This window comes from Branchiostoma lanceolatum, chromosome 1 (assembly GCF_035083965.1).
Source record: "Branchiostoma lanceolatum isolate klBraLanc5 chromosome 1, klBraLanc5.hap2, whole genome shotgun sequence".
Lineage (NCBI taxonomy): Eukaryota > Metazoa > Chordata > Leptocardii > Amphioxiformes > Branchiostomatidae > Branchiostoma > Branchiostoma lanceolatum.
Genome location: NC_089722.1, coordinates 28,109,755 through 28,130,972, shown reverse-complemented (window position 1 = coordinate 28,130,972; position 21,218 = coordinate 28,109,755). Strand labels below are relative to the sequence as shown.

Genomic DNA, 21,218 nt, shown 5'->3' with positions numbered 1-21,218 from the left:
CGTCTGTCAATGTACATGCGTTGTGTTGAGGCCTTCGTTCTGGGATTGCAGGAAAATAACTGAAAGGGCGGTAAATAGATTGGAATAAAAGAAGCAGGCATTCTGTGATAGACCCAAATGCTACCCCGAATACAAGGTCAATATACCACGCTGGTTAACGTTTTGAACAAATCTAAAGACTTTTCGACGTCTAATAGATCTACATAGATAAAAGTAAAAAGACTAACAACTAGAAAGAAAAGGACTTTGTCGATCTTCATCTTTACGTTGGTGCCATTTAAGGTTGCATTTTGAGGTTGATTCATATGTTCTGAATCTTACAAAAGATCGTTTTATCATTTTCAATTTGTGAAATTTATATCAAGTGACGAATACAAGGACCAAGAATTTAAATTGTTATGGAATAATCAGTAAGTTCAAACTACAATTAGATACACCCCTTCTATCCGAGCTTTGAAAATCTCCCATTTTCCATCCGAATTGATATATTTTGAACAAACATTTATTGATTCAGCCCTTCTCCCGTCACTCGGTCCTTAATTGCATGTTTCCCACCATTTACATAGCAACAGTGCACATGCAGACGTTCCCACATTAGAGCTTCCACCCCAGGGCACAGGTGCTCGCTGACCCGTGTTATTATTACCTGTCATGCGCGGAATGTCGCTCGGCCACTGACACCGACGTCGCGTACTGTCCCTGTCCCGTTTGCGTCACGCTCTGACGGTTCAAACCCCCACCGTCTGCGTGAAGGGACCGTCACTTTGTCAACGACCTTCGCCCGAATCGAGTCAAAACTGCGTCTGTTTTGCCTGAACGTCTACCCCACGTCACTACAAGGATTTGACGGGTGTCGGTGAGCTGCGAACATCGGCCGATCCCAGAAACTCGCACCGAGAGGACACCGACTGTCTTTCGGGGGTCTTCGTCGGGCCTGCCGCTGTGTGGCACCGGCTTAAAAACGTGGTATCGTCAACGACAACGTGGTATCGTCAGTTCAAAGACGCGCAGAAGGGAGGGAGGGAAGATACTCCATGTGCTGTGGACAGCTGTACATGTGGCACGACAGAAGAAAGACGGGCGGGGTTCTTGGCGTGGCGATATGAAGACAACATTACCTGAGGGCGCTTTGGTCTGACTAATGTTTTGAGTCATCCGGAGTTCTGTTGCTATTATCGCGAGCACTCATTTCACCGAAAAGTACCTCACCAAACCTTCCTGTCACAGACAAAATCGCGCTCCACGCTTCCAGGAGGGCTATGCTGGCAATACTTGGACGATCTGAGTCAATCGTTGGACGGTAAAAGTACCCACCTCCCTCAGCACAAGTTGAGTCAGTCGATACGTAACGAGGATCAACAACACTACCGGATTTGTCTACAGAATCGACGTTAACAAGTTGCTAAGCTTTCAACGAAGGTTTGCATCATATTAGAAATATTCCTTCTCCAAAACAAGGACGTTATGACGATCTTCTACCTGGTATAGCTGAACGAGCGACTTTTGACTTCATAATCCTAGCTGCGGATTCATTGAAGGGTAAATTGGTGTTAAGACTACAAAACAGAGTATTATCTTTGTAACAAATTGATCTAAATCTGCAGTGCCCTTCAACCAAATTATAGTAATCTCAGAGCTAAAACATAGCCATTGCGTTTTGCCAAGGTCCTTTTCTAACACAATTGTTTGGACCGGGCTCTATACAATTGTGTCATATCGTCTTAAGTTGATCGAATGCATTGTTGTTCCGGTCTTCGGTGACAGATTCTTTGTACAATGTAGTACATGCACATGTACGTGCTTTTCATTCATAAATCAAGCCATATCTATTGTGCATCGATAGAAACGTTTAGTTGTTCTTCATTATGAGTCGCAAAAGCAAGACAGAAATGCGGGCTCCAGCCGGCAGGACGTTTCCCTTTCTTATGGACGATGAGCAAGTCGATGCCGAACTTACCGTCCTGCAAAGGGAACGAGAGAAACTGATGAAGAAGAAAAAGGTTCTTGAGTTACGACACGAGATCGCGAGGCTGAATATGGAAGCCACCTCGTCCCAGCCGCCTCCACCACCTCAGCTACACCGGGTACCGTCGCAGGGACAGGGGAGGGCGTCCCGGAGACGGTACTCCAGTTCAGAGTCAAGCCGCCAGGGGGAGCCAGACAAGGAGGTTTTCAACAAGAAACCTTCCCCGGACATAGAGAGGTCTAACAGAGAACCCAAGACTCCTCCCAGGACGACCCCTGACGTCACACCAGAGTTCAAGAACCCACCAGGTTTGTAAGAACACTTTTGATTGGAGAAGTAAAATGTAATCTCCAAGTAGATGTAAGATCCGAATCAGTGTTTAAGTTTATGCATGTTTTCTGAGGGCTTCTATACCTAGCTCTTTCTGGTGGACCGCGTTTTGTTGTCTTCCCCTTCCATTAAAAACACTGACCTGGACCTTCCCAAACATCTGCTAGGATATCATGGACGCTATACTAGACTTACAACGGATATTATGCATATTCGACCAGCATAGATGTGTAATTATACATGTTTGCATTTATTGCCCGATGTCGAATGATCAAATAAACCATTCATTCATTCGTTCATTCATATCGTAATGAAGACGTCATTTCAAAATGATAACGGTCTGTATTTTTTGGATACCAGAATTACAGAAGTAAACAAAAGTAAAACAAAACTCACCTTACCAGTGCATTTCCCTCTGGGGCTACTTCGTCCATCTCGTAACCTCATCAATCAACTCTGTAAACATGGTTGACAGGGCGTGTTAATGTATGAACGTATTACATGTGCAGTTTGTAGTATCTAGAACTGCAATCTTGTGTAGTATCTAGAGCTGCAATCTTGTGTAGTATCTAGAACTGCAATCTTGTGTAGTATCTAGAGCTGCAATCTTGTGTAGTATCTAGAACTGCAATCTTGTGTAGTATCTAGAACTGCAATCTTGTGTAGTATCTAGAGCTGCAATGTTGTGTAGTATCTAGAACTGCAATCTTGTGTAGTATCTAGAGCTGCAATCTTGTGTAGTATCTAGAACTGCAATCTTGTGTAGTACAGTATCTAGAACTGCAATCTTGTGTAGTATCTAGAACTGCAATCTTGTGTAGTACAGTATCTAGAACTGCAGTCTTGTGTAGTACAGTATCTAGAACTGCAATCTTGTGTAGTATCTAGAACTGCAATCTTTTGTAGTATCTAGAGCTGCAATGTTGTGTAGTATCTAGAACTGCAATGTTGTGTAGTATCTAGAACTGCAATCTTGTGTACTATCTAGAACTGCAATCTTGTGTAGTATCTAGAGCTGCAATGTTGTGTAGTATCTAGAGCTGCAATCTTGTGTAGTATCTAGAGCTGCAATCTTGTGTAGTATCTAGAGCTGCAATCTTGTGTAGTATCTAGAACTGCAATCTTGGGTTCTTCGAATAGATCCAGACGTAGATTAGTTTTGTATTTATCTGTCAGCAGAGACTGAATGTTTACAAACGAAGCAATAATTAATAATAACATTGTATATATATTTAAAGACACAACGTATACCAACTCTTCCTATGCAACCATAAGTCTAGGCGATTAATGTTACTCTACAAGAGACTAATATGTAGTGTGGGATGAAGCTGTAAACTTGTAGTCATTGGTGAAATTTCTAACTCAGGCAGTTTTTTTGGTACTACCCTATTTTCACAATGAGGAGATTATCACATGCCAGTATATAGTCAATTTGGTCCATTTACCAATTAACATAACTTCTGGTATAAAAGACGATAGACATGTACATAAATTTGTATTACACATATCATAACATTTGGGACATTCACTTGAAAAGCAGGCATCAGTGGAGCAAATCGCATACTAGTATATACGTACGTGTCAATCATATCATCACGGTGACTAATAACAATCTCAAGCTGTCACTTTTAATCCCTCAGTGAAATCTGGGAGATGGTGGCAAGATATCGATATATCTAGCATACATTCATAACCTGAATATTTCCATTTGAATCTTACAGGTATGCCTGTTCAGCGGCAGGATTCCAGGACATCTAGGAAAAGTACTTCAAGTCGAACGGCCCCCTCTGCCCCCGACCGCGATGCCCCCGCTTTCAGAAACCCGCCTCCTTTTGACCTCGTCGGCATGGACACCCTACGTGGAGCGCCACCGGAAATGACACCGGAAATGTTCCCTCCCGAGGGGTCAAGGTCAAGGGCAACGCACGAAATCGTGACGTCAGCAGAGCCCAGCTCGAGCACTCATTCCAAAGAGAAAGAGGAATTTCTAAGAAGGAGGAAAGAGAAAAAGGAAGGTTCGTCGTCTCGCCAGGGCTCGGTGCGATCCACGGCGTCTGTGAGACGCTTCAGCGACCTGGCCCACCAGCCTAGGACGGGGTCGGTGTCGTCCGTTCGATCCAACAAGGCCGTCAGGGGGTTCCCGTCTTTTGAATCACCCGCGGAGCCGGTCGGGTACGCGGAGCCAGTCGCCCCTCCTCGCCATAGGAGAGAGTCAGACCCCACTAGTCCAACATCACCCAGCAAAACAGCATTGTTCGACTTCACCCAACCTTCCGGGTCCGTACGCTCAAGAACCGGACCCCCTCCGTCTGTTGGACCACCCCCTCCGCCGCCACCCCCTCACCCCTCAGCACCCCGGATACCCCCCTTGGCAAACGCAAGCAGTCCGCGGAGGACAGGTTCCGAGCCTGTCCAGAGAAACCACGCGGTTGTTCCGGATTACGGACGGAGCCCCCCGCAGAGTCCGGACGGTGCAGTCAGTCTGGCAGACTTTATCAGACAATCCGGAGTCAAACATCAACATAAGTAAATGAGCTGTAACGGCCAGACTCAATTATGTTTGCTAACATCGTTATCATCAGCGATTGTAAAGTTCTGAACTACCTCCGATGCTCATTGCGTCTTATTCTTATCTGCCTCGAAGTTGTCAAAGCCTTATACAATGTTATGGGTGTATCTTCTTAACAAGCTAACTCTTTTAATTACCATGGTATTCAATGCTCTGTTACGTTCTGTTACATGTATCATTATAGTGTGCACTAGTTAAAGCCATAACTTTTGTAGTATTTATACAGTATGTAGCAAATGCCTTTGACTATCATCAATTTGTTAATCTTTTACCAGTTTCTTGTGAGAACTACTGAGTTAAGAACGAATCAGGAATTCATGTTGAGGGTGTGGAAAAGGACAATCTCGAGAAGAACGTTCCCAGCAAACTAGAGCAAAGATAGCGTGAAATAAATGAGGAACTAAGTGGTTTCGCCCCTGAGGCGTCACCAAAAGACTTGTCGTCGACATGGAAACAGATTACGCCGCCATTTTCACCACCCTCACGGCCATTCCTGGTTCATTGCTAACTGTATACGCTATTTATGAAATGATAAACACACAACTCTTGTAAACACTATGATTTATTACAAAATTACATGTAATTTGTCGAGTCTCGGCTCATTTGTTCTGCTAAGAACCTAATCCAGAAAATGAGGAGGTCAGTGTAGAAGAAACCGAAATAGACCTATGCTTGAAATACAGAGGAGCTTTGGTTTGCAGAATTATACTTTTTCCAATTCCATAAGTTTCTTTGAAACAAACAAACAAACAAACAAACAAACAAACAAACAGACATACAGACAGACAGACAGACAGGCAGACAGACCGACAGACAGACAGACAGACGGATAAACAAACAGACAGACAAGTAAACAAACAATATGCTCCGAAAACCTGATGATTTTCAAAGTGTATAGAACTTGCTGAAAATTGCTATGGAAAATACAATGCTTCGTAAAGAAATTGCCTCAAGGGATTACAATGTGGGAACCAACTTCGACAATTTAAGAATGCCCTCTTTCCTAATCGCAGCATCAACTGAAGTTCTTCAATCAGCCGCAGGGCGACGCTCTTGTGTAGAACTGAGACATGGCCGACCGGCCAACAGTGCTCGTCGTGTTGATGATTTTGTCTCCAGGGTAACGCTTTCCATATACTATATCACCCGCTACCTCATCACATTTTACAAAACAAGACATATGTATAATACTTGGTCCCCAAAAATCAACGTCCAACATTTCGCGCATACTAGCAGACGATATGCCAAACTATATACGGCTAAGGATGTGATCCGACCCAAGTATCGATGGAGTAAATAGGCTGCAAATACAAGACAATAAATAAATTGAGATAGTTGTTGGGACATGATATCAAAATTTGATAGATGATATTCATAATGACACAATACTGTCTGATGATAGATATACATAGCTTAATGGATAATTAAAACAAATGCTATTTCAGGAAAAGGGGATAGCTCTAGGTACTTGTCACGGAATTTTTGTTTCATGTTTGCGACCCAAGGGACAATCTCGGAAGGTCGGAAATGTCAATCTAATTGTTTCCTACATATTTTCTTTTGTTCAATCTTCTTTTTATATCAATACGCATGTATCATACGCTGACATATCGACAACGAAGGCGACAAAAACGGCATCATTAATTCATGACCGTCTAGTATTGTTCGCAGTGCCTAATCCAGAAGTATTTACTGTATTCTGACAGCAAAACGAGTATTTCGTTGATTCGTTGTTTCAAACTTACTAAAATCTTCTTGCCTGTCTGGGTCGAAAGTACTATCCTCTATTGGGTCGCTGGGTAAACTAGCTAGTAAAATTGGCCAAAGATGCCACATGATTTGCAGTTAGCCGACCAAGTCAGTTACGCATTCCTACCCACTGCTGTCGAGTCATTCAGTCTATTTAGCGATTTCTTTACTATTTTTCAATAACCGACAGAGTCTGGTAGGCTACGCAAATACTTAAAAAGACACCGGTGTTCCCACGGCATATCCTCGTCAGGAGTGACGTATGAGTACGTGTGTGTGGCCCTTTCACACTCCGTGATGTCGGGACGACCCCGTCCAACCTGTTCTGTGAGTCTTCCTGGGGTCACGCACCGATAGAGCCGACTTGATTCTGCGCGGTAGAGATTCAACCCAGTGTCCCCGGTACAAGACACCGGTGGCCAGGGCTACTGTGAGGCGATTCGGGACGAATTTCCACCTCAAAGGATCTAAAACAGCGAAAGTCTGACAGAAAAGATACCTAGCACGTCGAGAAGATTCATTCCCGTATCACCGAGTTAGCTGTGAGCAATCGTCAAGACAACTCCAGCGGTAAATAAGTGACAGACCCGTATCAGGGCTTCGTGACTTGACAGCAGACATTGGAAATTCTTCAAATTTTTGGATATCAACAAACTGTGGGGACTTTTCCGAGTGATCTGTATATGGATACGCGTTCCCAGGGCAACGTCTAGTGAGTTGGGTGACGTCATTTTTAGACTGCAGTACGTTGTACAAGAGAGGTAAGGTATTTTCTACTCAGACACGGTTCTTTTACCAAGGATAGAATTACACAACGATGAAAGTGGGACAATTTGTCTACTTCAGCCATTGATTACGACTGTACAACATACTGGTTTGGCTTGGGGCCAGTTTTATTCTACTTTTTGGGACAAGTGAATGACCTCACTGAGTCGGACCTAGCATTATAGATGTTAAAAATACTGTTTTAAGCTCATAGACATTAGGTTTGTTGTTGATATAGTCTAGCTTGTAATTTACATCATTCGGTGCTAAAATAACCACACGAAGGTCGTGAGAAAGGTCACACAACAGATTTTTCCGGCTAATAAAATGACATCAGGAAAGCGGATTATAAGTTGTAGTTCAGCAAGCCAATGACATGGGAGCATGATTCTAGAAGTCATGATCTCTAAACTCAAAGTTTATCAATTGCAACCGCTCTTATAGAGGTCTTAATCCAACATTAACCTAACCTATGGTAAGACATTTCGATGTCTTTTGTAATTTGCATATACATTGTACATTTGTGTTTCACACTTTGACATCACAATTCAAAGCGTGGGCGTTTCTACATGTAGCTCCATTTGAATTTGAAATTGATATCTGGAAGTATGTTTGATTTATTATTTGTCGACATTGACGCTACTACACTGTACAGTATGCGGGGACACAAATACATGTATCTGATATGTCTCCCAGACCAGACGTATGTCGGTATTTGTTAGACATGGAGTAAAAGGGCAGCATTTCATTAAAACCTATATGTAAACAGCTACGCAGCTCTTAACCTTTTGATGTGCAACCTGGCGCCTTAGAAAAATACACAGACACTTCTTTTGTCACGCTAACACAAACTGTTTCTACGTAAAGTTTCGGACGAAAGTTTCATTTAAACATAAAAATGCAAACCTTTTGCTGTTTTGGAACATTTTAAGATTATATTATCCTTCAATCTAAATGTTCGTTTTATGTCAAATGTGAGATTTAATATAAGGGACTTGATTTTATAGCCTGGGTGCCATCCTATTTCTATCGGGGCTCCTATATACACTCGCTACTCTAAAGAAATATATTAGGTAGCGAGTGTAGGAGCCCCGGTAGAAATAGGGTGGCACCCAGGCTTTGATTTTTATAGGTATGCAACAAACGTTGATAGCATCATCGACGTAGATATTCTTAGGATGAGCTCAAGGCCCTGTAGTACCGGCGACAAATTGCTTTAAATTTTGAGATTATGCTTTTAAATGTTTGCTTTATATACAATGTATACGTAAAACCGTCTAAGAGTCATAGCTGTGTGCTTTAGCCATTAAGCTGCAAAATACATTCTCAATAAACTATTCATTCAAATGAAACACCATTGGCATTGGGATTCATAGAAACGGCTCTGAAAAGCCTGGACGTTGTTTGCATTTTCTGTTTATCATTCATTCATTCATACACGTAAAGTACCGACTATGCCGACTGATCCCCTCCTATTGTGTAAGTGAGGTATATATTCGTGAGAAGGTTTGACTGTACTTTTAAAAGCAATGCGCCTTAGGGCGTACATCTAAAGACACTTTCTTGTAGGCTTAAGAAAGGGGTATTCTTTTTTCACTTTGACTACATCGGCAAAAAGAAAGTGTTGGTTTTATGTCAATCCCCATCAATTTCTTAGATAACTAGACTTAAATCTGATAAAAATACTGTTTGAAGGATCTGATTACGATAGCATGATGGAAACCGATCAAACGCAATGGACAATGGACATCATTTTCTTTTCTGTTTGTGAGATGCATACAATGTTTAACTGTACAATACTGCGAATAATGCAATATAGACTATTTACATTGGTGCCACGAACAAATTCTAACTTAATCGTGTGCATCAGTGATGGCGCGGCGAAGGACACAGTGCAAGTACCTACTTGTAAAGCAAAGCGATTGACCGAGTTGGAGCAGTTTTTAATGTGGTGGCTTCTCATCTATTGGCATTGGCACAGTTTTTGATCCCTTGAAAAGTAGATTTCGTTTAATCCCTAGCTTAAAGTAAGGACAGTATAGAAATGTCTCTTCTATCTATAATGTGTTTGCTTGAAGACTGTTTTTGAGGTCCGGATTTTCCATGTCTTGTAGTAGACGTTGATTTTGTACCCATCTAGTACAGTGCGGATATTGGTGTGACAAATTTCGTGCAATGCCACCAATAAGTTGCTTGTATCATGGCATTTTTACGATTGAAGATGACATGGCTGATGAATATTTTATGGCTCTGCACGTGGAGCGGGCCTGAACCTATTGTTACAAAGAAGGCGTTCGCCTTTGGAACAACAAATCCTGATTTATATATGTCCAAGTATCAATTATATTTTCACAGCTAGGTCAGACTGACTCACAATGACGGTCATCATGTGTATGTCGTAGGGTTGTTTATCTAATACAGGTACAGGTACAGGTAAACAAGTTTGGCCAGTTTGTGTAAGTCATACAGTTTTAACTGTAACTAAATTGTCATATTTGAGACGGAATTTACCAATCTTAATTTCATTTAAAATGTATCCAACAGCGCGTTATACTGTTCAGATTCAGGTACAACTGACATTCAGATTCAGACCTGCACCTTAATAGTTCCAAAAGTACATTGTACCGGTGCACAGTCCTAAACAGCAGTACACTCAAATAGGTCGGTGATACTGATATCAGCTCCTCCTCAGTGCACGTGTTAGGTATCCCTCGCTTCGAAGGATGATGATGAGGATAATGATGATGATGATTGTGGTAGTGATGATGGTAGCGGTAGTGGTGACGATGCTGGGGACAGTTATGGTGATGAGGAAAATGATGATGATGATGATATTGATTATGATGATGATGATGATAGCAGTGGTAACGGTGGCAGTAATGATGCTGTTGACGATGATAAAGATGATGATGACGATGGCGATAGATGGATAATGATGATGATGAGGACAATATGAAAAAGCTCCAAGAAAGCCAAGCTGTTACTTAAATTGTGGGTAAGGTCAGCAACGAACCGAATTTCCACAAGTTTCCAGTTGTCATCTGTCAACATGTGTGTATTAACGACTATGGGTAACAATCCAATAAAACACACACAAAAATTTAGAACTAGCAGTATCTAAAAGATCGCCCCAAAAAGTCCGAATGGACATCAAATGTACATATGAAGGTTTACACCAAGTCTCCGTGACTTTACAGAAGTGTGAGGATGTTGCGCGGGAAGAAGAAAGGCGGGAAGACGACCCCCGAGGAGGTGGAGTTGGACAGGGAGATCAACATACTCCAGCACCAGCGGGACAGGCTGCTGAAGAGGAAACGGCTGGTAGATCTCAGGTACGTAGAGCAGGTGGGAAGACTAGACGAAAAAAAAGAAAGTGATCTCGAAACAGTTTAGCTGACACTGAAGAGCAGTATTTTTCCACTGCGGCACTGGTCGTGACAGAGAGGACAGGCGCTGTGTACAGTACTAGTATTTAAAGGTTCATTGTACCAGGGAAATTCCCTTAGCTCTTTCCGACAAGCATAATAAACAGTGTACCCGTCCTTTCCGAAGAGGGCAAAGTTTGGGACCAGAGAATGAAGAGATCAAGAAAGGGTCGATTGTACAATGAAAGGACACTTTTTTATGTAGGCACAGGCGGGTTATTCAAGTGCAACGTAGGACCTAGTAAAATAGGGAAGCGGTAAAAGAAACAGTCGAAGATAGAAGTTAAGACGATCAGAGTCACATGACATGCATAATGCAAAAAAATACATTTCAACCGTGCAGCTCAGGATTCAACGAAAAATGAAAACGAAACTCTCCAAACTCTGTTGATCAGGTATTCTGTACTGAAATAAGGCTGAATTTATGCGAAATTGTTGGACCGTGGATTCATCATCATCACCACCGCGTTTCAGTGCTCGCGCGAGGATTACATGAGATTAAACTTTTTTTGTTTTTCCAGGAAAGAGATCGCCATGCTACAAATCGAGACAGAACAGCTCGCACAGAACCAGGGTCAAGGTGGCCCGGGTCCGGACTTCGACACCGTGTCTTTAGGTAAGGAAACTTTTCAAAACTGACATAAGAAGTACATTGGAAATAATGTCTCTAGTTCAGGTCCTTATTAGGGAACCTGTGAAAAACCTGGGAGATGTCTTTTTGGTTAGTCCAAAATGTGTCTGCCACGCACGCACGCACAGTGTAGATTTCGTAGTAAATACCTTGTAGATGGATAGATAGATAGATAGATACTAGATAGACAGACAGATAGATAGATATTAAATAGGTAGATACTAGATAAGAAGGTAGATAGATAGATGATGTAACATGCAATCTTTTTGAAATTCTACGTCTTCCCGTCTTCCAGTAACAGCTGTCTCCATGGCATGGAGTAGTTGCCATTGTCTGATTTCTGTGCTACATACTAGTATGTGGATTGTTCGATTTCAAACATCGGCGTGTTATCGTCTTTCTACAAAATGTCAATGTTCTAATTTCAACGTTATTTATTAATTTGAACATGGGACATGACACTAAATTAAAAACCTGTTATAACTTTGTTTTATCTTCTATCAGGTTCCGTGAACTCGGCAGCGCTGGAGTATATGGACCCTGGGAACGTATTTGACCCTGAGTACCCTGGGCAGGGGATGCAGCCCCTCCATTGGATGGGACCGCACTACAGGCGGAACCGGACTTCTTCTATCTCTGATGTGTCCATAGCTTCATCTTTAATGGAAGGTACGAAGCAGCCATTCCTATGTAAATGTCCCCGATTATGTTGCAATGTTGGTAGACTGAACGGTCAACTTTTTCTAGCTAAAACCAAATATCATGACCAACGTAATGTATCTAGTACTTGTCTGTCGTCTTCTATATTACAATGTCCCTTAATGGAAAAGAGCGCCAAATTGAAATATCTACTAACATGTGATATTCCCTGTATTGTAAATATAGGCCAGCATAATATATTGCAACTAACTACGTGTTAGAACCAGAGGGTAAGATCTTAACTTCGCCGAGTATCTTTGAGAAAAGTGCAAAATATTGTATACCCAAATCTAGTCAACTTTTGAAAGCCTTTTGAATGCGAGAAGCTTATTTTTTCAATTCTATTTTCAGAGCACAGTTCAACAAGCGCACCGGTAAGTACAACAAACGATTCTCCATGACAAACTCAAGTACTTGACAAAAGAGAGGCCCACAGATTATATGTTCTTTGCTGGTAACTATGAGACAAAGACTTAGTGGGTCAGAGTGAGTTGGGATATCTAGCTAGTATGGGAAAATACTTCTAAACTAGTTATTGGCATCATCAAATTTTGTTGTTACGTAGCCATTCCTTAGTTCATGTTCACTGACATTTAAAGAACGCGAAGTATCAAGAGTTAAGCTTACAAAGATACAAATCTCCAATAGACGGAGCATGGGAACATGATTCACTCATTATCATTATCCACTTTGTTTGTGCAGTTATTTCTTACTTCATGTTCACTGACATTAAAGATGCTGTAGAGTTCAGACTTAACACAGATAGACCAAATCTTTAATCATAGTGGTTGTCTTTTTATAAAGAAAAGTTCAAACAGTCAGGGATTTGAACTCTTGCAGCTGGCGTTTCTTACGAAAAATCACAGGCCTGTTAGTCCTTGTTGAGTGGCCACATTCATTATAACGCGTATGTTAAAGGACTTCTCAGTGATGACCTTTGATAATAGATTAGTTCAACTTCCGATAGTCATACCTGCGGTCGTGGGAAACCTGTATTGGCCTCCGGGTAGATATAAGGGACGATCCAGATGTGATCGGTGGTGGTGGCGTGTGCATTTGTGTAACAGTGGTTCCATTTATTAGACCAACATGCAGTTGGTATGTTGTTTTTATGTTCGGTCGACTTTGTTGTGTAAGTCAGTTTTTGTGCAACATCCCTTTGTTAGCTATTTTTCTTTCCTCCTCCTCCGAACATCAGTGTCTTCTCCTTAATTTGTTCTGTCTCTCTTCTGATCAAGATTTAAGCAGTCTGGATTGAATATAGGTAGGCCCGACTCGTGATTTAAGCAGGGCAAACAGATAAGTGTACAATATTTTACGGAAAATGTCTAGTTACTCTGGTAATACTGACGGGAGAGAAGGCATGAGCCTGTAATGTACATTTCCCAAAGAACTTGGCTAAAGCAGGTCTAATTTTCTCGACAAATGTGTTGGGCTCGTTAACGCGCAGAGGTAAATTGTCGTTTGGTGGCCTTATGGGGCTACTTCCCAGAAGGCATTGATTTTGTTTTAAAGACTGTCAGCTATGCTGGTTAACTGGATTATTCAAGACGAAATGAATTGATTTTTTTACAATGTTGGCGTGATAATAAGTACTGAAACAAATCTGGATTCAACCAATCAGATGTTCATACGGCAGAGGCTGGGAAGTCATATACGCCACCTATCGGAATTTGTAGTTACTGTATTTTCAGGTCTCATTTCTTGTAAGACACTACAAACCGACAGTGCTCAGTACAAGTATTGGTCTAGTATTTACACATTTGATTGCGGTTATTTTCTTTGACAGTTTCTTCACGGCGTAAGAGGAGGACCTCCAAAACATTAATTGTCAATGCAAATACACATTCGCAACTCATGATATTCGAACATTATTCTGAGCGCTTCTGTGTTTTAAAACTGATCTCAATGACATAACGTAGATGTTTCTGGATAAAAAAGGAAAATTCTTTGCCACTAGTTGACATAGAGGCATAGTCTTAACCATCATCATTTTGTCTTTATCTTGTAACATGACAGAATCACCCTTCCCCTAACGTTGAGTTTATCATCTATTTGACTTGTAGTAGTTGGTAGAAGAGAAACAGGACATATTAGGTTACTGAACCGGATACTGTACTTTCAAACGTATCTACACTTCCACGAACCATGCACTCAAAGGACTTGCGATTTGTCAGTGGCCGGCAAGCCATCTGCTGCGACTCATGCGATGTATGGTATCATACTGATTGCATGGGTATGTCAGCACCGGCCTACAATGCCATCAACAACCCTAACGTGTCCTGGATTTGCTGCTCCTGCGGCCTACCCAACTTCAGCTCCAGTCTTTTCAACACTACAGTCTTTGAAACTTCTAATTGTTTTTCCTCTTTCGACACCAGCACCTGTTCCAGTCCAGCAAGATCTATAGGCTCCCCTATCGCTACCTCTTCGCCTATTAGTCACAATGTTACCCAACCACCTCGTGACCGCACACACACCAAACCAGTCAGGACCTGTGTCATCAATTTCCGATCCATCCGTAACAAGGTACCTGAACTGCATGCTTTCTGCGAAGCTGTGCAACCAGACATTGTTGTTGGCACTGAGACATGGTTGGACTCGTCAGTGGGCAGCAGTGAAGTCTTTCCGGACACGTTCAATGTGTTCAGGAGAGACAGAGCTGGCCGGGGAGGGGGTGTGCTTGTTGCTGTAAAGAACAACATCATTGCAACCCACCACCCTGAACCGGAATGTCCCTGCGAGTTGACGTGGGTCCAGGTCCAGCTGGCTAACAGTAAGTCCATTTACATCGGGGCCTACTATCGCCCCCCACTGCTGGTCAGGATGACTTTGCAGCACTAGAAAGATCAGTGCTGCAAATGCGGGCAAATAACAACAATGCCCACATCTGGCTAGCAGGGGACTTCAACTTGCCAGATGCGACCTGGAACCCCGAAGCAAATACCATCGCTCCTAACCCATCCAGTCTCACGAGCAAGTACATCAGCCTTGCCAATGACTGCGGTCTGGAACAAATGGTCTGCGAACCAACTCACACTTGGGACAAACTTCGAACACCCTGGATCTGTTTCTCACCACAAATTCCACCTTAGTGGAGAGAGTCAAAATCTTGCCAGGTCTCAGCGATCATGACATCCCGCTGATTGACGTTCAAGTAAAGCCCCAAACATCAAACACGAAAGACCGACTCATATACCTGTGGAGGAAAGCCAACATCGATGCACTCCAGCAGGATATGGTAACATACAGTCGTGAGTTCGCAGACCAAGCACAGCATAATACTGCCTCAGAAAACTGGGAGCTGTTTAAGGCAGCCGTTAGTGGTGCTGCCAATAAGCATGTTCCCAGGAAACGAGTGAGGCCACAATCTAGCAAACCTTGGATAACACCCCAGATTCGCAAAGCATTTCGTAAGCGGTCTGAACATTTCTCCAAGGCTAGGAGATCCAACTCCCATGAAGCCTGGGCAAAGTTCAAGAGGTGTAGGAAGGGAGTTAAGCAGAGAGTTAGGAAGGCCCATAGGGATTATGTTTCCAACTACCTTGAGACAAACATCGAGGATAATCCCAAGGCCTTTTGGAGCTATGTCAAATCTCTCAGACAGGACTCTACTGGTGCATCGGCCATAAGACACCAGGGGGTGCTAACATCTGACCCCCAGGAAAAGGCTGATGCACTGGGAGCTCAGTTTGAGTCAGTGTTTACCAGGGAGGATAAATCTACCGTTCCTACCCTTGGCGAATCCGTAGTTCCAACTATCCCCCCCCTTAACATCTCAGTGGAGGGGGTAGCCAAACAGCTCTCTTGTCTTAATCCCAGCAAGTCCACAGGACCAGACGGAATACCACCTCGCCTCCTGAAAACTGTTGCCGAGCAAATTGCGCCAATACTTCAGACAATATTCTCCCAATCAATATCTACGGGAGACGTACCTGAGGATTGGAGAACAGCTAACATCGCTCCAATCTTCAAAAAGGGTGACAGAACAATGCCTTCCAACTATAGGCCGGTGTCTTTGACATCGGTCTGTGGCAAAGTGCTTGAACACATCGTGCACAGCCACATGATGAAACATCTTGACACTCATGGCGTTCTGTCCCCGGCGCAGCACGGTTTCAGGAAGGGTCTGTCCTGTGAGAGCCAGCTGGTACTCACCCTCCAAGACTTGGCCAACAATCTTGACCACAACAAACAGGTCGATGTCGCGGTGCTTGACTTTAGCAAGGCATTCGACACCGTGCCCCACGAGCGGCAGCTAAGCAAGCTCGAGCACTACGGCATTTCTGACCTTCTTCAGTCTTGGTTTAGGGCCTTCCTAACAGAGAGAACCCAGAGGGTTGTCTTTGACGGCGGAACATCTAAAGCTGTCAGGGTCACCTCTGGAGTCCCTCAGGGTACAGTGTTAGGCCCTTTGCTCTTTCTACTGTACATTAACGACCTCCCCAGCTCCGTAGATTCACACGTTCGACTATTTGCCGACGATTGCTTGATTTATCGAACTATCAGCACGCCTTCTGACGCACAAGGTCTACAGTCTGATCTTGATGCGCTAACAGATTGGCAAAATCGTTGGCTTATGTCGTTCAATCCCTCTAAATGCCACATCCTCCATATCACCCGTAAAAAGCACCCCATCCTAACTCAGTACTCCCTAAGTGGAGAAGCCCTCACCGGTGTCAAGTCCCACCCCTATCTTGGAGTACAACTGTCCGACGATCTGCGGTGGGACACCCATATCAACTACGCCACTAGCAAAGCCGGCAGGGTACTAGGGGTCATTCGGCGCAATTTGACCCATTGTCCATCTAGGGTCAAGGCCACTTGTTACAACGCGCTGGTGCGGCCCCACTTGGAATATAGTGCCACCGTCTGGGACCCGTACACCACCAAAGGGATACAGGCGGTGGAGGCCGTCCAGCGCAGGGCCGCCCGAGTGACTCTGAATGACTACCGGCAGACTAGCAGCGTGACACAAATGCTCAATGACCTGCAGTGGACCCTTCTCTCTGAAAGGAGGAGGAACGCCCGCCTCACCTTTTTTCTATAAGCTAGTTGATAACCTCATCAATATTAATACAGATAGTCTACTGAAACCAGCTCAGGGGCGCACCCGGGGAAGCCACACGCTCAAATTTCAACCTCTTTACGCCCGAACAGACTCCTACAAATACTCATACTTTCCCCGCACCATACCCGAGTGGAACGCCCTGCCTGGCGCGGTTGTTACGGCTCCCACCGTTGAGTCTTTCCGCGCCAGGCTGGAGGCCTGCCCGCCTTAGCCTGGGACCTCCTCCTCCCCTACTTTGCCCCTAGCGGGGTTATCTGGGGGTATTTTTGTTGATGTTGATTGACCAAAATGGTCACAAAAGACAGGTAGCCACTATAGACAGGATTCTTAATCTTTGGGTCAATGGGGGAAATGATGCATGAAGGACCACCAGAAAGTGGCCACAATGACCAGGTGGTCACTATAGCTAGTGCAGGTTTGACTGTATACGTACGTGCCAAGAGATCACGTAACGCCCTATCTGCGAATGAAAAGGAACACTTATAAATAGAGTTTAGGCGTGGCTAGCTGAGTAGACCGTTTGTTGATAAAACAAGCGCAACTTGGCACATAGTGTTTATGGAACAGCCACTAAGAGATTGCTAAAATGCACAGGGTCCTAAATACCGCTACAGTAACTATATGTAAAACGACATCAAAACCGTCCCCAGACGCCAGCACTAATATGTCCCGAATCCTTTTGTTGTCTTTTACAATGACCTTGATGATGTTATGACCTTGAACAACCTTGCAGGAGGACTCCCCCACCCGGCGGGGTCGGAGGTCACACCGAGAGGATTCTGGGAACGCAACTGATACCAGCTCTATCGCCAGCGAGCAGGAATTCCAGGTGAGTCGATATTACAAGTGTCACCTGTACACACAAGACGTTAAGATAAAGACGATAACTCAAGACGTTAAAAGTTAGGAGGACGGCCTAGGTTACGTAGAATCCCTAACGTCGAATGTCATTCGGTTTTGAGGGAACACCTGTTTGAAGTCGATATAATCAAGGACATTATCCTTGGTATAACTGTCTTCAGTACACTAGTAGCCAATTGACATTCCGTTAGCTTTACGTATGGAACGCAATACGGTACAAAGATAGTTCTCTTAATTGTTAGATAGTCTATAACGTTTTATAGGTCTTAAGCAGGTTTGTGTGTGCTGTATGATTTGTCTCTACCACGCGGGGTTTGCTTACAAAGATACGTGAATGCCCGCATTAATAGTTAAAGCGCTTCAATTGCGAAATATTTGGGCGTCGCATTCCTTCAATAGCTATGAATAGTCATCCAGATCTCTTCTCAGTGAACAGTTTATATAATACCTGTAAATAGTACTATCAGGTGGTTGAATAAATAAATACATACTGGGTTCTTAGCTACACAATGAATCTGCCGACGTTTCAGTATTAAACCATCATGCAGGGCTTTATGAACTCTACAGGTATTGCATAATATATGATATTCTAATTACAATTCTTTTGATGGTATCATTCATCAGGACTAAATATTCTTATTTCGCAATTTATTTTTTGTCAAGTTGATATCGTTGCCCACGTATGAGCGTAGGTCTGTCAGTGTATGTCTGTCTACCAGCCTTGTTTCTTAAGTAACGGTATCATTTTTGTCCAATGGCTGGCATTAATATTCTTCAAAGGACCTATGACAGCATAATGTTTTTAGCTATAATTTTGCACACGTACGTTGTTTTCACTAGTGGGCATACTTCCCGCTTGGGACCTGAACGCAACATCCGCTCCGTAACGTTTGTGTTCATTGCTTGGTAGGTCATGCGCGAAGAGACCTGTTGGTCTAAACCTGTTGTTCTAAACAAGGACGTATAGAATAACCAACTCACGTTTTCTTGACTGGCTCTGCATTCATTCGCTTTCGTGCCACATGCAATTATTGGCACAAAAAGCTAAATCATAATGAAAAGTGGCGCGTAACTCATGAACTTCAAGGTTTCAGAAAAAACATCATGTAGTACTTGACGTATCTTTTTTTTCACATTTTTACCGCATGGTTTCTAGAGGCTATTGTTAGACGTCCGAGGAGTATTTGCATGATACATGGCATGTCCTAACCCTAAAGCATAGACGAGTATCATATTTCTAGTACATCTTCAAAAGTAAGCACGATAAACGCACACTCACACTACATTGTTTTCTACGTACGATGGTGCAAAATTCTTATTTACATATAGCCTTTCACCTTAACGACCAGACTGCCTATTTTGTGACCTTGACAACGCCTCGTCACAATTCTTGTCGAGCAATTTGGCGTAACAGTCCGCGAACTTCGGCCTTTGTCGTGGTCCCCTGGGACTGGAATGGTGGCATAAGTAATCATTCTGTACTGATGAATATTACATGGGGTACTTTAACCGTAAAACGTGTTGATGTTTAGGAAGAAAACGTTTTGCACGTTTGTAACCAATATCACTGAAGAACGTTGAAATATTAGAATGCATTTAAACATTTATTTCGTTGTCTTACTTGATCAATATGCTTTTAGATCAGTCGTTTACAGATAACGTTTTGCAACATACGGGTGTAAAAAAAGATAGCTATGAAATGATGGACAAGGAAAGAAGGCAATATCATTCTTCTTTTTTTTGGATACACGATATCTTCAGATATGACGGTCTTGTAATGTGTGATGATAAATAAGTGTCTCATTATAAGTTGTGGGTATCTTTCCTTTGATAAATGTATCCACCATATGATATCTAAGACATTAGCCATCTTTCAATTTGCATAAAAATGGACACACCCTTTGATAAAAAAGAATTTTCTGGTATCTTTTTGTTTCTATATCTAATTCATGAAATCTAATCCTTCATGATTTATACACTTATATAATCATGTCAAGGGTCTTGATATCTGAAATGTTGTTTTTCTATTGATAAGGTTTGTTTAATGTAGACGTAATTTATTATCAGTGGTGAACATTCTGGTGTTAAACGTTTAATTTTCTACACCCCCCCCCTCCATCCCTCGTAGTGGGACGAACGGTTGGCGGCTCTCTCCCCTACACTAGCGGCAGAGGCTAGGGAGATCCGCAGTCATGAGGAGATAGGGCTGGACTTTGGCGTGAGTATCGAATGATTCGAATGAGACATATTCAATGTTTTGCGCGCGAAATTTGGGTATTAGATAAACAGCTACATCCGAATACAATTTGTTTTATAAAATTATTTCCACCGCTAATGCTTAACTCATTTAATCATGTACAATTTGTTGAAAATGTCATAATGTGTCTTGTCATTAATGATTTCGAATAAACAATGAGATCCGAAGGATCCTCTATGCACTGATTCTCCATTAATTTTCCTCTACAGTAAACTTATACTTAGCTTATCTTATCCATAAACACGTGCACCTTATCAGTGCTTGTTTGTTTCCAGGTCCCTGTCATCGATGATCTAAGTCCCAAGGACGAGAAAACAAAAAAGCCCAAGGTAAGCAACAAATTACTTTACATTCAATAGGGAAGAATATCTAATGATACTTGTGTACCTGTATAATGATTCATAACTTTATTTTAACGTCCTAGTCCCATATAGCTGTTCTACCTTTATTCCTAGCATTAGCCCTTTCGCTAGTTCCGCGTTGAGCATTCGTAACTGTATGCTATGCCGCTGCCCAGGCCGCCGAGTCCCAAACAAAATAGCTCTAGTTCAAGTTCCGATAGATTTACTGACACTTATACCCTTCAGCCCGACCTTGTTTTTGTCTATGTACATTGTGTTGAAAGTATAGAGGCACCGGTGTGCAAGCTGCATACAAGAATGACGTCTTGTTCAGGCTATCTAAAGGTCAAGTGTACGAGTCTTTGGGGCTTCTGTGACGTTGCTATGGTTACGTCCTTTCAAAGTCAAAGTGAGTCACATTGACAATGACATCTTGGTATTTACACTTGAACCCTAGCTGGACTTCAAAAAGATATACATAAAACAATTTAGAAATGGGAACAATTTCTTGATGATAATATTCACCATTAGGAGGTAGAAATGAGAAGAATATT

At 42.7% G+C, this 21,218-nt stretch overlaps 2 protein-coding genes across 6 annotated transcripts in view; both read left to right on the top strand.

Moving 5' to 3' along the window:
- Positions 1–979: 979 nt before the first annotated feature.
- On the top strand, positions 980–5,448 carry LOC136446565 (basic salivary proline-rich protein 2-like). Its single transcript, XM_066445010.1, has 2 exons — positions 980–2,274; positions 4,018–5,448. The coding sequence occupies exons 1-2, from the start codon at positions 1,866–1,868 to the stop codon at positions 4,824–4,826; spliced, it is 1,218 nt and encodes a 405-aa protein (XP_066301107.1). The 5' UTR covers positions 980–1,865; the 3' UTR covers positions 4,827–5,448.
- A 1,548-nt stretch (positions 5,449–6,996) lies between these two features.
- LOC136446428 (myosin-VIIa-like) overlaps positions 6,997–21,218 on the top strand; it is a 26,954-nt gene continuing 12,732 nt past the window's right edge. For 2 of the 5 annotated variants that reach the window (XM_066444813.1, XM_066444809.1), the window contains exons 1-8: positions 7,000–7,375; positions 10,577–10,711; positions 11,326–11,420; positions 11,940–12,104; positions 12,486–12,508; positions 17,939–18,034; positions 20,195–20,284; positions 20,599–20,652. In XM_066444813.1, coding sequence (XP_066300910.1) covers positions 10,587–10,711; positions 11,326–11,420; positions 11,940–12,104; positions 12,486–12,508; positions 17,939–18,034; positions 20,195–20,284; positions 20,599–20,652 — 648 coding nt within the window. In that variant the 5' untranslated portion in view covers positions 7,000–7,375; positions 10,577–10,586. Of the gene's footprint in view, positions 7,376–10,576; positions 10,712–11,325; positions 11,421–11,939; positions 12,105–12,485; positions 12,509–17,938; positions 18,035–20,194; positions 20,285–20,598; positions 20,653–21,218 lie in introns of all 5 variants that reach the window. The other 3 variants (XM_066444800.1, XM_066444789.1, XM_066444819.1) reach the window with 3 other exon arrangements.